The 15,421-nt window shown below is 55.0% G+C and overlaps 1 protein-coding gene across 1 annotated transcript; it reads left to right on the top strand.

Annotated features, from left to right (window-relative positions):
- Positions 1–258: 258 nt before the first annotated feature.
- Positions 259–14,574, top strand: ITIH1 (inter-alpha-trypsin inhibitor heavy chain 1). The gene is given in 22 exon segments (NM_001132810.1): positions 259–379; positions 634–654; positions 984–1,150; positions 1,586–1,690; positions 2,076–2,238; positions 2,908–3,021; positions 4,436–4,561; positions 4,647–4,763; positions 5,453–5,621; positions 5,710–5,835; positions 6,789–6,970; positions 7,545–7,730; positions 8,793–8,932; positions 9,439–9,593; positions 9,682–9,696; positions 10,086–10,106; positions 10,480–10,560; positions 10,732–10,845; positions 12,160–12,361; positions 13,260–13,432; positions 14,029–14,140; positions 14,294–14,574. Coding segments are annotated over 22 exon segments (2,736 nt in total). The 5' UTR covers positions 259–262; the 3' UTR covers positions 14,424–14,574.
- Positions 14,575–15,421: the final 847 nt, after the last annotated feature.

Here is a 15,421-nt window from a genome sequence, read left to right as displayed (position 1 = left end):
CAGTTCTACACAGAGGGACATGGTCTGGAGCCCCATCAGTAGTTTACACCACCCAGAGCTGGGAACCCCCCCCCCTTGCAAGGCAAAAAGCTTCCGCTGCCAAATTTTGATTCCTCAAAATGTGTTAGGTTGATGCAAAAGTCATTGCGGTTTTTGTCATTAATATTTGCCTGCACCTTGTCTAATGTTTAATCCATGTTTATCCAGCACTGTATTGATTACTGGTCTGACTGAGGTGACAGGGCAGCGGGAGTCTTAGAGCATGGACGGTGGCATGGGGCCTCGGGGGCTGCTGTCGTGCATGTACCTGGTATCTCTCCTTGTCCTGCAGGCCATGCCTGCCCTGGGCTCGGCTACAGGCAGGTCCAAGAGCAGCGAGGTATGTGGCTAAGCCCACAGGGCAGAAATAGGCAGCTGAAACTAGATAAGGCCCCGGGCGGGACACAAGACCCCCACTCCAGGGGCCAGGGTCACCTCCACCACTTCCAAGTGGAGAGGTGACCTCCCAGCAGCACCAAGGAGGTAAAGCTAAGGGGCACAGGACACAGCTGTGTTCCACTGCCATCCCTGAACTGGCAGGCTGGTGGTCCCCTGAGTTTCCCTCTCACACTTGACCCTGATTTTGTTTTGCAGAAGCGACAGGCTGTGGACACCGTGAGTAAGAGTCCTGGCAAAGGGGTCTGTGACAGAGCCCTTTTTACAGGCTTGCTTTCCCCAACCCGTCAGGGGTGGACCCCTCTATCAGGGCCATAGGCAGGGGGTACTCTCCAGGGTCCTAGAAATGGGGACTTGTTCTCATCTTACCTCATGCCCCACAGCACAGTCTTAGCCAGAGAGTAGGGGTCTTCCTGGGAGGTCTGGTCTGTTCTTCTGGCATCTGGGCACCATGCACTGGAGCTGAGTGCCAAGCCCCCGTACCACAGGAAGTCCCTCGCTGACAGAGGCCCTGTCTCAGGCCACAGCTCCTTCATGTCTCACTTTAGGCTGTCGATGGCGTGTTCATCCGGAGTTTGAAAGTCAACTGCAAAGTCACCTCTCGCTTCGCCCACTATGTTGTCACCAGCCAAGTGGTCAACACCGCCAATGAGGCCAGGGAAGTAGCCTTCAACGTGGAAATCCCCAAGACAGCATTCATCAGTGACTTTGCCATGTGCGTGCCTGCCCAACTCCCATGCCCTCTCCCAGGGATGCTGCTTACTAGTCTTGGCTTAAGAACAAGGATCAGAGTGGCCAGATAACACAGAGCATCTCCTCATTCTAGAAGGGCCACAGACCAGCCCTGGCTTTGAGGGGAGGAAGAAGCCCTTCAGGTCTGTGCTTGGCTCCCATCTTGGAGGCAAACTGGGGCCCATGACAGCATGTTTCAGGCTAGAACCCAAGGAGCCAAGGCCAGAGTTTGAGGCTTCTTGCTGGCCTCTGACCTGGGCTGCTCACCTCATTGCCCATGGACCCCTGAGTTCCACCATGGGCAGTGGAAGGCTGGTCAGGAGATGTCCTTATCCAAGGGCTCACATGGACAGGCCCTCTCAGGACCTGTGTGGTCAGGAGGCTCATCTTTCCTGAGGGTGTCCTTCCCTCCCTGCAGTACGGCAGATGGAAACGCATTTATCGGAGACATAAAGGACAAGGTGACTGCATGGAAGCAGTACCGGAAAGCAGCTATCTCAGGAGAGAATGCTGGCCTTGTCAGGTGAGTTCTGGGCCCTGCTGGTCTCATCTCTAGGGCTGCCCTCCCCAGCCAGGACAGATCTGATGGCTGCAAGGTGGCTCTAGTGGAGAACAGCCCAGGATGATGGAAGGGTAAGCAAACTGCCCAAACCCAGATGCCAGCACAGTGCACTGAATAGGCTGCTGTGCAGTTGCCCTTTTCCCAGATCTGCCACTGGGAGAAGTGGGCCCCCCCATCTTGGGCCCTGACCCTGACCAGCCAGCTGACACATCTGTGAGGTCCAAGGAAACCTGGGAGCAACACTCATCTAAGAGAAATAAATTCTGAGGGCCACATGTTAGGTAACAAGGACCCACATGTCATTTACCCTCTGTCTGTCTGCTGTTGCCTCTGGTGGCACATCCAGGGCCTCGGGGAGAACTATGGAGCAATTCACCATCCACCTCACCGTCAATCCCCAGAGCAAGGTCACGTTTCAGCTGACTTACGAGGAAGTGCTGAAGAGAAACCATATGCAGTATGAAATTGCCATCAAAGTCAAGCCCAAGCAGCTGGTGCATCATTTTGAGGTAGATCACAGGTCCCGGGGCAGGGCTCCTGTCCCTCTCTCCGTCACCATGGCTCCCAACACTGGTTGAGCACCCACCATGCGTCACCCAGGCCTGAGAACACAGGGATGGGGACTAACCCCTCAGGGTGAGCTCTGATGCACTCTTCTTGGGCAGGGAACTCCCTGAACTCTCTAACTTCCTTTTTATCTCTGAGCTTCAGTTTGCTTATCTGCTAAATGGGGGGTTTCTGTGGGTCCCAGGACCACCACAGGGATCACAAGAAGTACTGAATGTCCAGGTAATTTTGTAAACTAGAAAGTCCCGCGCAGCCTGAGGGCCTGGAATTATTGCTGGCACCTAAGTGGTGGCTGAGTTGAGGGATGCAGGCATGTACACCTTCATTTGGTCAGTATTTTTGGAGTGCCTACTGAGTGCCAGGCCCTGTGATCAGGGCTGGGTGGGTGCTGCACACAGTAGGTGGCCAGGACACATGCTGGCTCTTGGCTGAGACTTGGTGAGTGGGAGCCTTGGTAGAGAATTTGCTTCAGTGTGGTGTGAGCCTGTAATCCCAGCTACGTGGGAGGCTGAGGCAGGAGGACGGCTTGAGCCCAGGAGTTTGAGGCCAGCCTGGGCAACAAAGCAAGATCCCATCTTTTTTAAAAAAAATAATTTGCTTCAATGATGCAGATCGATGTGGACATCTTCGAGCCCCAGGGGATCAGCAAGCTGGATGCCCAGGCCTCTTTCCTGCCCAAGGAACTGGCAGCCCAAACTATCAAGAAGTCCTTCTCAGGAAAAAAGGTACATGGGATAGCAAGGGGGTGGTGGTGGGCCCTTTGGGAACTTCTCAGCCTGCCCACCCCTTATGGAATGTCCAGCCTTAGCCCAGAAACCAGGCAGGGGCTGTGGTCTGCCCTCAGGATGAGAGAAGCTGGTGTCACGTGATTGGTGCCTAGGAGAACTCAGCAATCCTGGTTCTCAGAGCAATTTAGCAAAAGCCTGCATGCTGAGGTGGGGAAGGAGCCAGCTCCAGCTCCACCACACACAGGCTGCATGGTCCAGGGTGAGTTGCTGGCTTGCTTGAGCCTCAGTGCCCTCTTTGCCTCCCTCACGCCCATGGGAGAGCATTCAGGGAAATATCCAGCACATAAGTAAACCTCATATGCTGGTGTGGTTAGGACTCCAAGCTTCAGGTTTCTTGGAAACATAAGTTTGGAAAGACCTTTGGCCTACCCAACGACTTGTCGCTTGCCACTATTTGCAGGAATCCCAGAAGCCCCTGGCTCACCCCCACCCCAGGTTCCTGGAGGAGTGTGGTGTATGGATGGGCAATGCCCTGCTTCCTGACTTGCCCCCAACCCGAGCCGGGAACAAATCCTTTAGTTCCCACTTACGTAGAGCCTGCACCACAATTCATTTAAAAGAAGTACTTCTTACAGTTTAGAGGGGTTTCCTTTTAAACTAAATATGACACCTCAAGAGTGTTAGCAAACATGCTTGCTTTCTGTGGGGGAACAAAGGGATGGGTCTTGTCTTCCCAATAATTTTTCAAGGTTCTATTTTATCTTCCATCCTTTCTCTCCTCTTCCTCCTCCTCCTTCTCCTCTTCTTCTTCTTCTTCTTTCTTCTTTTCTGCTGCTTCTTCTTCCTTTTGCTTCTGCTTCTTTTTGATGAGCCTATCTTACCTTTATAACAAACAAAAATTTCTTTATAGAAAAATGTATGAAGTCCAGGAATATAGAAAGTATTGAATAAAAACCATCACTAGCTTCCCCAAGTACATCACCAACTCCAACCAGACCTCAGCTTCCATTCTGGACCCTTCCTTCCAGTCTCTGTTCTTTGTCAACCTGGGCAGCTTTTATTTCCCACCACAGTATTGTAGTGCTGCTTTTTCACTCAACAGTTTGAGTTGACAGATGTATCACATTGCTATTATTTTGTTATTATTTATATACCCAAAGTGATGATGTTCATTGTAGAAAATCCCAATGATTCAGAAGCGTATAAGCAAGGGAATGGGTCATCTCTCCCACCACCCACAGGTGTGTGCTCTCAGCAGCTAGGTGAGTGAGTGGCCCACCGAACTCGTTTCTCTGTTTGTGCAAACACACACACACACACACACACACGCATGCCTTCTTATGTTGTCTTTGCAAACATCCTGTTTGTGGTTACACAAACCAGTAATGGCTCACACTCTCGATGGTTCCAGGGTCATGTGCTGTTCCGTCCCACTGTGAGCCAGCAGCAGTCCTGCCCCACATGCTCTACATCCTTACTGAACGGGCATTTCAAGGTGACCTACGATGTCAGTCGAGACAAGATCTGCGACCTCCTGGTGAGCCCTGAGCTTCTGGCTCAGCACCCAGAGGATGGGCAACGGGTGCTGTGAGAGTGGCCTCACTCATTCTCCTCTATTTCAGGTGGCCAATAACCACTTTGCCCACTTCTTCGCCCCCCAAAACCTGACAAACATGAACAAGAACGTGGTTTTTGTGATTGACATCAGTGGCTCCATGAGAGGCCAGAAAGTGAAGCAGGTAGGCTGCAGCTTGAAACAGCTCACCCAGCAGAAGCTTCCACAGCCCCATCACTCACCACATGCCAGTTTTGCTGCCAGAGTCTGGTTTGGGATTTATCCTCCTGGTCAGAGGCAGGGTGATTTCACAGGAAATCCCAGTGGTTAGTATCTCTGGAATCAGCATCGCTTCCTCACTGTGCAGTCGTGAGGAAGTGCATTCACCTCTCCTCAATGGCAAAAAATAGGAATGACAATGGTGTCTGCAGGGTCATGGAGTTACCTCCTGGGGGAAGTGCTTAGAAGAGGAAACTTGTGCACTACAAGTGCCGGGGGTAATTACGGTGGTCCGTGGGGAGGCATCTTATAGCAGGGAATAGCTCTCCGCCCACAGGGTTTGGAGTGCCCTGTCCATGGTGCAGTGTAGACATGGCTGGACAAGGAGTATTCTAGAAGCACAGCTCCTGGGGTCCTTTCTCTTAATCTTGCCCCTCCCGAACTCCTGATTATTTCTTTTCCCCATGGTGGGTTCCTTTGCCTTCTCCACCCCAAGGCCCGGCAGTATGCTCCTGTCTCAGGGCCACCTGGTTGTCCTATCTCCTCCTGCTTGCCCACCCTGTGGATCTCTGAAACGGGTATCTGGAGTTGGAAGGTGCTGTCCTGGGGCCACCCTGGGGCCCTGTCTGTCTACTGACTGTTCTGTCCTTGCAGACCAAGGAGGCACTCCTTAAAATTCTGGGGGACATGCAGCCAGGGGACTACTTTGACCTGGTTCTTTTTGGGACTCGAGTACAATCGTGGAAGGGCTCGCTGGTGCAAGCATCTGAGGCCAACCTACAAGCGGCTCAAGACTTTGTGCGGGGCTTTTCCCTGGATGAGGGTAAGGGTGGGGGTCTCAGGCAACCTTGATGTCACCTCTGTCCCCTCAGAATGAGGGCATACACTGGTCTGCTTCCTCTTCTTTGCAGCCACAAACCTGAACGGAGGTTTGCTCCAGGGAATTGAGATCTTGAACCAAGTTCAGGAAAGCCTCCCAGAACTCAGCAACCATGCCTCTATTCTCATCATGTTGACAGATGGCGATCCCACAGAGGGTAAGCACCTTGGGGGCTGCCTTGGGAGGTGGTGATCTCCTTGTCACCCGAGACATGCAAGCTGAAGTTGGAAACCCAACCATTGGAGATGCCATCAGGGGGCAGAAAAGCTCAGGGCAAAGTCAAGCACTGGTCTAAAAACACAGTTCAGACCACAAAGTCTGCGGGAGCTCCATGGTGTACCTCTGTCCTGTGAGTTGAGAAATTGGAGATGTTTCTAAATGACACAGATCTGTACGAGTCCCTGGAAGATGGGCAGTATTCCATGCTTCTGTTTACAGTTTAATGAACTATTTATTTATCACCTACTGTATGCTAAGCAAGGGGCTAGGGACTGAAATACCAAGGGAACAAGACATATCTCTGCCCTCAAAGAGCCCAGGACCTACTGGGGGAAGCAGATCTGGGAGTAGATACCTAGGGCCCTGAAAGAACAGGGTGCTTGGGGCTGTGGAACCATAGACAAAGGACACCTGACCCAGGGGGATGTCCGGGAAGGCCTCCTGAGGAGGTGACTCCTGAGCTCAGTCTAGAAAAAGGAGAGAGTGGCAGGAAGGGATCCCAGGCAGAGAGGCAGCTTAAGTCATAAAAAGGGTGTGTGCACTGGCAGGGCCTGCCCGGGACCTGTGGGCATGTGCAGAATGGGGTGAAACAAGGGTGGGAAGGTCAGCAGGGTCTCGCAGTCCATGGCAAAGGAGCCATGGCAGAGTTTTGAGTAGAATCAGACCTGCTGGTGATGGACCCACCTAGATGGGCGGGGTCTGTGAGGAGCTGTTGGTAGCTGCTGCAGTCTCCCAGGAGAGCCAGGAGGACACGATGCCTCAGGATGCCCAGGAGCCTGGAGATGCTCTGAGATGGAAGGCTTGAGCCCCAGGGAGTGTTCCCCAGAGCCCCCTCATGCCCCACATGCCTGTGGGCCAGCATCCCGTCACTACCCAGGTGTGTGGCTGCAGGGGTGACGGACCGTTCCCAAATCCTCAAGAATGTCCGCAACGCCATCCGGGGCAGGTTCCCGCTCTACAACCTGGGTTTCGGCCACAATGTGGACTTTAACTTTCTGGAGGTCATGTCCATGGAGAACAACGGACGGGCCCAGAGAATCTACGAGGACCGTGACGCCACCCAGCAGCTGCAGGTCTCCCCTCACAACCCCCTGTACCTCCAATGGCATGCCATAGGGAGCCCAGCCTTGGTGGCCGTTTGCCCATCAGCCTAGAGGAGCAGATAAAGCTCTGGCATAGAGTTCAAATCAGCTGCATGGGCCAGGCATGGTGGCTCAAGCCTGTAATCCCAGCACTTTGGGAGGCCAAGGTGGGTGGATCGGGAGTTTGAGACCAGCCTGGCCAACATGGTGAAACCCCGTCTCTACTAAAGATACAAAAATTAGCCAGGTGTGGTGGTGGGTGCCCATAATCTCAGCTACCTGGGAGGCTGAGGCAGGAGAATCGCTTGAGCCCAGGAGGTGGAGGTTGCAATGAGCTGAGATTGTGCCACTGCACTCCAGCCTGGGCAACACGGTGAGACTCCGTCTCAAAAAAAAAAAAAAAAAAAAAAAAATCAGCAGCATGACCTCGAGCCAGCTACTTGACCTCTCGGACCCTCAGATTCCTTCTCTAACTTGGGAATTCCCAACACTCCACTTTGTGGGCAGGCTTCCCATTAGGGGCCCAGGGTACTCAGCTCTAAGGCTGCAACCTCTATCCCTGCAGGGTTTCTACAGCCAGGTAGCCAAACCCCTGCTGGTGGATGTGGATTTGCAGTACCCCCAGGATGCTGTCTTGGCCCTGACCCAGAACCGCCATAAACAGTACTACGAAGGCTCAGAGATTGTGGTGGCCGGGCGCATTGCTGACAACAAACAGAGCAGCTTCAAGGCTGATGTGCAGGCCCATGGGGTAAATGGTGGGCCATGGAGGGTGAAGAGGCCAGGCAGCACCCTAGAGGCTCCAAACCCACACTGTTCCCCATTCCTGCCAACCCCCAGAGGCCTCTCTTTCCCCAGAGTAGTACCCTCATCCCCACCATGCCACATACACCCCAGGCCTGAACATCCCTCCACACAGGCATCCTGGGGGCTGGATTGGCTGGAATGGGGCCAATATGGCCTTGATCAGTTGCAGTCCCTTGGCCCCCAGTGACCAATTGTTATTTTTCGCATCATTCATCCTAAGGTGCAAGAGAGCAAGAGACCAACCTCTCCCTTCTCATTTGATAACCATTTCCTGAACACCTACTGTGTGCCAGGCTTTGTGCCATGGTGTAGTGCATGCGTGTATGTGCACCTGTGTGTGGTGGGGACAGGCATGTGAGACCTGGACCCTGCCCTCCAGGACGCAGACAATGCCCTAAGTGTGGTCGAAGATTCAGAACTCAGGCTTTGAGTAAGGAGAGTTGAGCTGGACCTTGGGTCCATCCTGACCAGCTGGGCATCCTTGGGCAAGGGGTCCAGTTCTCTAGGCCTCAGTTTCCTTTTCTGTGCCATACTGCACCAAAGCATTGTGTGGAGTAAATGGAATAATCCATATAATACCCATAGGCAGCTGGTGCATAGGATGCCTTTGGGAAGTGGTGCCCCGGTTAATGTAGCTGGATGGAGGAGGCACATTTGTGTGCCGTGGCAAGTTGAATGGTGCAGCTCACCTAGAACTTGGTGGGCATTTGGAGTGGGTCATAGTGGAAACAGCTGGGTGCTTATTGGCCTCCCCCAGAGAAACTCCACAAGGCAGGGCCTGGTTCTCCCATTCCATGGGATCCCTAGGGTCCAGGCCAAGCCTGGCTCGCAGAGGGTGCTTGGCAAGAATCAACGAATAGGATGAGGCGAACAGGCTCAGGGAAGCAGGTGATGCTGAGGACGAAGCTGCAGATACCAGATGAAATGGGCCCCTCAGAGCCCCGAGCACCAGCCAGGGGCCGTGCTCATCATGGTGCACCACCCCTCTCTGTACCTCAACTCTCAGGAGGGACAAGAGTTCAGTACAACCTGCCTAGTGGATGAGGAGGAGATGAAGAAACTGCTCCGAGAGCGTGGCCACATGCTGGAGAACCACGTAGAGCGCCTCTGGGCCTACCTCACCATCCAGGAGCTGCTGGCCAAGCGGTAGGGCGCCTGCAGCTGCCCTGGGTGGGCACTGCCCACCCCAGAGTCCCCCCACGCCTTGGAGGTGAGCAGAGGAGGGGTGGTTCTGGGGCAAGTAGGTCAGATTTACTTTCTTCTTCTGCTTTGCTCACTGAGTTAATATCAACCAGTCAGTCAACAGTCCGGGCAGGCCCAACAGGGCACAAAGCAGCCTGCTATTTACCCACACTCAGCACACAGAGGCTCAGCGAGGTTAGACCTCTTGACCCCGATCTCACAGCTGTTAACATCTCTGCGTATCTCTGAGGCATGCCCCTCAACCCCACCAAATCTCCAAGTGATCTCTGTAAGAGATCATTAAACCTGGAGGCCCCTGAGGACGTAGCCACTGCACAGGACACCATGGGGGCTTGATACTTATGTGTCGAATGAATGAATGAATGAATGAATGAATGAGTGAATGGATAGGTGAAAGGATGAGGGCCGTGCAAGTCGGGGCTTGGAGCCAGCCTCTGTCTTGAATGCAGGATGAAGGTGGACGGGGAGGAGAGGGCCAACCTGTCATCCCAGGCCCTGCGGATGTCGCTGGACTATGGGTTTGTGACCCCGCTGACCTCCATGAGCATCAGGGGCATGGCAGACCAGGACGGCTTGAAGCCCACCATCGACAAGCCCTCAGAGGGTATAGGCTGCAGGGGTCTACAGAGGGGGGAGGCCATGGGCCAAAAACCTCTGCGGCTTTAATTATTTTCTCTTTCCCTCCCTTCCAGATTCTCCGCCTTTGGGTGAGTTTTAAATTGCATTAGTTTCAGTTCTGGGCTTCGGTAGCTGGGCAGGTGGCAGGTGCTCCGGCCCCAGGCTCGCAGCTCCCCATCCCCCTTCTTCCCTGAGTCCACTCCTTCCCGTTCTTCCGTCCCCTGAGCCGCCCTTCTCCACATCACCATGAACTCCCTGCTGCGCTTTGTGAGCTTTTGTGCAGGCTGAACCCCCAGCAGCCTCCACTGGTCCCCTCTTGGTGTGAGCATATGTCTGTGAGGAGGCAGGACCCCAGAGGAGGGCTGAGACCCCCAGAGGGAGGGTTGGGCCCAGGCCTATTGTGGACAGAGCTGCATGCCTTTCGTGTGGGGCACCGTGGGTGACACTGTCTTCTATAATATGTCCTTGTCTTCTACAGAGATGCTGGGACCCAGAAGGAGTAAGTGGCAGCCATCCTGGCCATTCACATCTCTGCCCCTCCTTGATTATCACCCCGTTGGCTTTCTTCCTCCGTTCTAGCTGTCTTCACTGCTTGTCACTGGGACTCTTTAGAACAGACCCCTGAACAGCCTGGCCTCCCCAGCCTGAGGTCCCTGAGGGAGGAGACAGAGAGGGGGCCAGCTAAACATGCCAGGCCAAGCTTCTGTCCCCGTGTCCCGAGAGCCAATCAAGGGCATGTGATGTTGAGTGGACATCCCTGCTTGGTGGCCTCAGGCCAGCCCCACCAGTGAGGAAAGAGTCATCAGAGGGATCAGCAGCTCCAGGGAAGGCCTGGCTGCCCCGCTTCTAAATGCCACTCCCCCTCCCATCAGCGTTCATGCTGTCAGCCTTGCAGCCTTCTCCTACCCATTCCAGCTCCAATACGCAGCGGCTGCCAGACCGAGTGACCGGTGGTGAGTCCTTGGAAGGGTCTGAGGGACACCTCTGTTTGGGACCCACCCTGCCTGGCTGTCTCTCTCTCTCTCTCTCTGTCTCTCTCTGGGAACTGCCTAGCTGAACCCCAGCCCCTGGCCAGCCCCATCTGCCCGATGTCCAATCTAACGAATTCCATGCTGTGCCCCCAGTGGACACGGATCCTCACTTCATCATCCACGTGCCCCAGAAAGAGGACACCCTGTGCTTCAACATCAATGAGGAGCCTGGTGTTATCCTGAGCCTGGTACAGGACCCCAACACAGGTATGGCAGGCATCACGCCTCTGCCAGACACGGCCAGGGCTCCTCTGCCCTCAACATTCAGCCACGAACAGGACTATGGCCAAGGCCCTCACTGCCCTCTGCCTAGGCACCATCCACCTGGCTGGGCTCTGCCCGCTGCCTTCCCACCCCATCCTCCTGGCTGCACCTACACAGGGCCAGCTTCATCAGCATGTGACTGGGGTAGGCACACAGGGACTTTTTTTTTTTTTTCTGAGACAGAGTCTTGCTCTGTTGCCCAGGCTGGAGTACAGTGGTGTTATCTCAGCTCACTGCAACCTCTGCCTCCCGGGTTCAAGTGATTCTCCTGCCTCAGCCTCCCAACTGGCTGGGACTACACGTGCATGCCACCATGACTGGCTTATTTTTGTATTTTTAGCAGAGATGGGGTTTCACCATGTTGGCCTGGCTGGTCTCAAACTCCTGACCTCAGGTGATCCGCCCACCTCGGCCTCCCAAAGTGCTGGGATTACAGGCGTGAGCCACCATGCCCAGCCAGTTTAATGCTCTTCCATTGCTGCCTTGAAACCCTTAACACTTTTTAAACAAGGGGCCCTTCCTTTTTATTTCATACTAGGTCCTGCAAATATGTCATGGTCCTGCCCCCACCTTCCCCATGAAGCATGGCTGAGCAGAGCATCTCTCTCCCAGCAGTGCCTTGGTGATGGGGAACAGCTCCCTCTCCTTCTCTCACCCCTGCTCCCTCCAGTCTCCCTCCCTCCCTGCCTGTCCAGTTAGTCCATCTGCAAGTGTTTGTTGTGCACCAGCGAGGGACTGGGAATGCAGTGGGAGCCAAGATAGTCCCTGCTTTCATGGAGTTTAGGGAAGGGGAAGACAAACAGGTGAACACACTCTGAGATGATCATTTCAGAGCATGAGACGTGCTGGGTTGGCAGAGTGAGGGTGGGGACGGGGCTTTGTGGCTGTCCAGGTCAGCGGAGACCTCTGTGAAGAGGTCCCACAATGCATTTCCAGCACGGTGGGAGCCTGTCCCTGTGTGAGGGGCTGGGGCCACAGAGAAGGAGCAGGCTGGGTCCTGTCCTCGGGGTCCATGACCTCCGTTAGGACCCAGAACTGAGAGCTGAGTATGGGATATCTGGCATGGCAGGAGGGGTGGAGAGGAAGGGGAGGTGGTGCTGTGTGCAGGACCAGACCTGGAGACCCCGAGGCAGGAGACTCCCAAAGACGGAGTGGCACAGGCAGGGCGTAGGGGCCTCTTAGGAAGGAGGCATGATCCTGCTGAGCAAAGGCAGGCAGGCCCCTTCCCAACCCGGATGCCCTCTTGCCCCATTGCAGGCTTCTCAGTGAATGGGCAGCTCATTGGCAACAAGGCCAGGAGCCCTGGGCAGCATGATGGCACGTACCTCGGGCGGCTGGGAATCACAAACCCTGCCACGGACTTTCAGTTGGAAGTGACTCCTCAGAACATTACCCTGAACCCCGGCTCTGGTGGGCCTGTGTTTTCCTGGAGGGACCAAGCTGTGCTGCGGCAGGACGGGTAACCTGCCAGGGCCTGGGCAAGAAGCAGGGGGAGGTGTGGCCTGGGCCCAGGACTCTGCTGAGTCTGCAGGGCCCTCGTCCCTGAGCCGTGTCTGTGGGTGACGCCCATGTGGCCTGTGCAAACATGTCAGACTCCATGGCCCACCCAGCCCTCCATTTCCCTTGGTTCCTGGATATGTCCTCTTGGCCCGGCTGCGTGGCAACTGTGCTCCCACTGCACCTTAGCTCTGAATGCCACCCCTGTCTCTACCAAACAAAGCCAGCTCATCCTCCCAGGCCCAGCAAAGAGGCCACCTCTTCCCTTCAGCCCTCCTGCTCTCTTCCTCTGCTGAACTCCAGATTTCTCTGGGCTTCTCATTTGGCATGTCTTAGTCTGCATTGTCTCATGATTTTTCCTTCCTTTACTAATTCATTCATTCATTCATTCATTCAACAAACTCTGCTGAGCACCAGAGCAATGCTGGGCAGCAGAGCTATAGGAAGAGGTGGGGAGCGTCTGCTGTGGAGCTCACAGGTGATGAGTGGGAGTCCCAGAACACGGACTCTGATATTGGACAGCCTGAAGTCCAAGTCCTGGCTCCACTGCTCACCCGCTGTGCCACCTTGGGCAAGTTACTTAACCTCTCTGAGCCTTGGACTTCACAGGCTCGGAGTGAGAACTGAATGATGCAGTTTGCATAGAGGGCTTAGCACAGGGCCTGGCACATTGCAAGGGCCCCACGCACAACAGCAACATGTGGGAAGGGGTACGGAACAGGTAACAGCCGGCCATCTGGGGATGAAAGCCATGGGGTAGGGGCGTGGTTATAAGGGTTGGGTCCCAGATGACAAGGGCAGCTGAATGGAGAGGGATGCAGTGCAGCCGCACCTGCCCTCTCGGCCACCTGGCTCTGCAGGGTGGTGGTGACCATCAACAAGAAGAGGAACCTGGTGGTGTCCGTGGATGACGGCGGCACCTTTGAGGTTGTTTTGCACCGAGTGTGGAAGGGGAGTTCGGTCCAGCAGGACTTCCTGGGCTTCTATGTGCTGGACAGTCATCGGATGTCAGCCCGGACGCATGGGCTGCTGGGTATGGCTGGCCAGGCTGGCAGGGTTGTGGGGCAGGGTGTTGAAGCCAGAGGACATGTGGGACCTGGGGCCACCGGTCAGCTCTATAGCTGGGCACCAGGACAGGCCCACCTCCAGTGTGGCCTCCAAGGAGCAGAGCTGTCTGAGGGGCTGTCTTGGTGAGGCTGTGAGCAAACACACAGTGAAACAAACGCTTAAGTGAGCCTGGGAGCAAGTGAGGGGCAGAGGTCTGATCGCAAAAAGAAAGGCCCAGAGGGTTCCCAGGGACCTTGTGAGTAGGGTGGGTCACTGACCACACTGCTCCTGTGTGGCCTTTCTATAGACACTGCTCTCTTTGGGCACCTGCCCCTCAAACCTCTCTCCCCAGACAGATCCCGTTTTAAAAGACAGGAGGTAGGACCACCTAGAAATGTATCTACTTCTCTATAGCAAGTGAACCAAAGGTAGCTTTTCGTGCTGGGACTGTTAGCAGAAACAGTCAAGCCCTGGAAAAAAAGCGGTCCAGCAATGCTCTAACCCCGCAGTGAGCACCTGCTGAGTGCAGGGCAGGAGCAAGTCCCCGAGACGGTAACCGCTGTCTCCGATGTGCCTTTCTAGGGCAATTTTTCCACCCCATCGGTTTTGAAGTGTCTGACATCCGCCCAGGCTCTGACCCCACAAAGCCAGATGCCACAATGGTGGTGAGGAACCGCCAGCTCACGGTCACCAGGTGGGCGGGCTGCTTGCCCAGCATGTCTGCCCTTGGCCACTTTGCAGTTCTTCCGGGTCTTCCTCCATGTGTCACATGGGTGGGGTGAGCTTCCTGGGGAGGTGCTGCCCTACTGGTCCGAAGGGTGACCCCAGCTGACTTGTCTCTGCACAGGGGTTTGCAAAAAGACTACAGCAAGGACCCGCGGCATGGGGCCAAGGTGTCCTGCTGGTTCATTCACAACAATGGGGCTGGACTCATCGATGGTGCCTACACTGACTATATCGTCTCCGACATCTTCTGAGCCCTCTGGCCAGCACGCGTGTCCTCCCCGGGGGCCAAGGCAGAGGAGGAGGACGACATCCTGACCTGCTGCTGAGGCTGCACCTCCTTGACTAAGCTGGTTCCTTGTGTCAAAGCACCTCATGCCTTCCATTAAAGAGAGGCCGTGTCTACCCCGAGCTGGCTGATTTTGGGGAGGGAGGATGGCAGGGAGGCAGCCCAAGATGCTGCCCCTCAGATGGACTTAGGGGTTACAGCAGACCCAGGGACAGAAGAAGCAGGTCAGAGGCTGGGAAGAAAGCTCACACCATTTCCCTGCCGAGGGTTTGTAACGTCTGACAGCCAGGCTGGTATTTTCCAAAGGCAGAGATGGTCCCTGCCCAGAAGCTGTGATTTCAGGGGGCCAGGAGTGGCACCCTACCATTTCCTCATGTGAATGCCTAGAATTACCCCATCAGGGTCCCCTCCCTTGGCTTGGCCTTGGGGCCCAGTCAAAACGCAACATCACGGGTGCAGGGAGGTGAGCCACACTTTAGAGAGCTCTGTGTGTGAATGCGCACGGGCCTCCACTCACTGCTTTCCAGAGGCTTTCTGCTTTTTCTTGCTAGTTTCTGTCCAGTTTCCACTACAAATGAGGCTCACAAGGGACCAGATAAAACAAGGACTGGTTTTGAGGGTCTGGATCAATAACACCAATGCTGAGCTCAAAGGCTGCCCCAGGCCCTATGAACACAGAGCCCCTAGCGGCAGGCTGTGGGGCAGCCAGCCCACCTTCCCAGGTATCCTGGGGTTCTCCAGGAAGAGCTGTGAGCTGCCAGCTGTCGGGGTCACCCTTGGCAATGCCCAATGGGGTCTTCATCTCCCTCTCCCATAGAATGGAAAGGGGGTGAACCCAAAGATCTCTTAGATTCCATCTAATTATAAAGTCTGCCTGACGACTCTGGTTCCTCCAAGTCCCCAGCCATCCCTTGAGGCCGCTTGAGCAGCTCCAGAATCCCTATTTCGAGTTGTCCCTCTCCC

The sequence above is a fragment of the Pongo abelii genome, chromosome 2 (assembly GCF_028885655.2).
Source record: "Pongo abelii isolate AG06213 chromosome 2, NHGRI_mPonAbe1-v2.0_pri, whole genome shotgun sequence".
In the NCBI taxonomy this organism is placed as follows: Eukaryota; Metazoa; Chordata; class Mammalia; order Primates; family Hominidae; genus Pongo; species Pongo abelii.
This window is presented reverse-complemented; position numbering and strand designations above follow the sequence as displayed.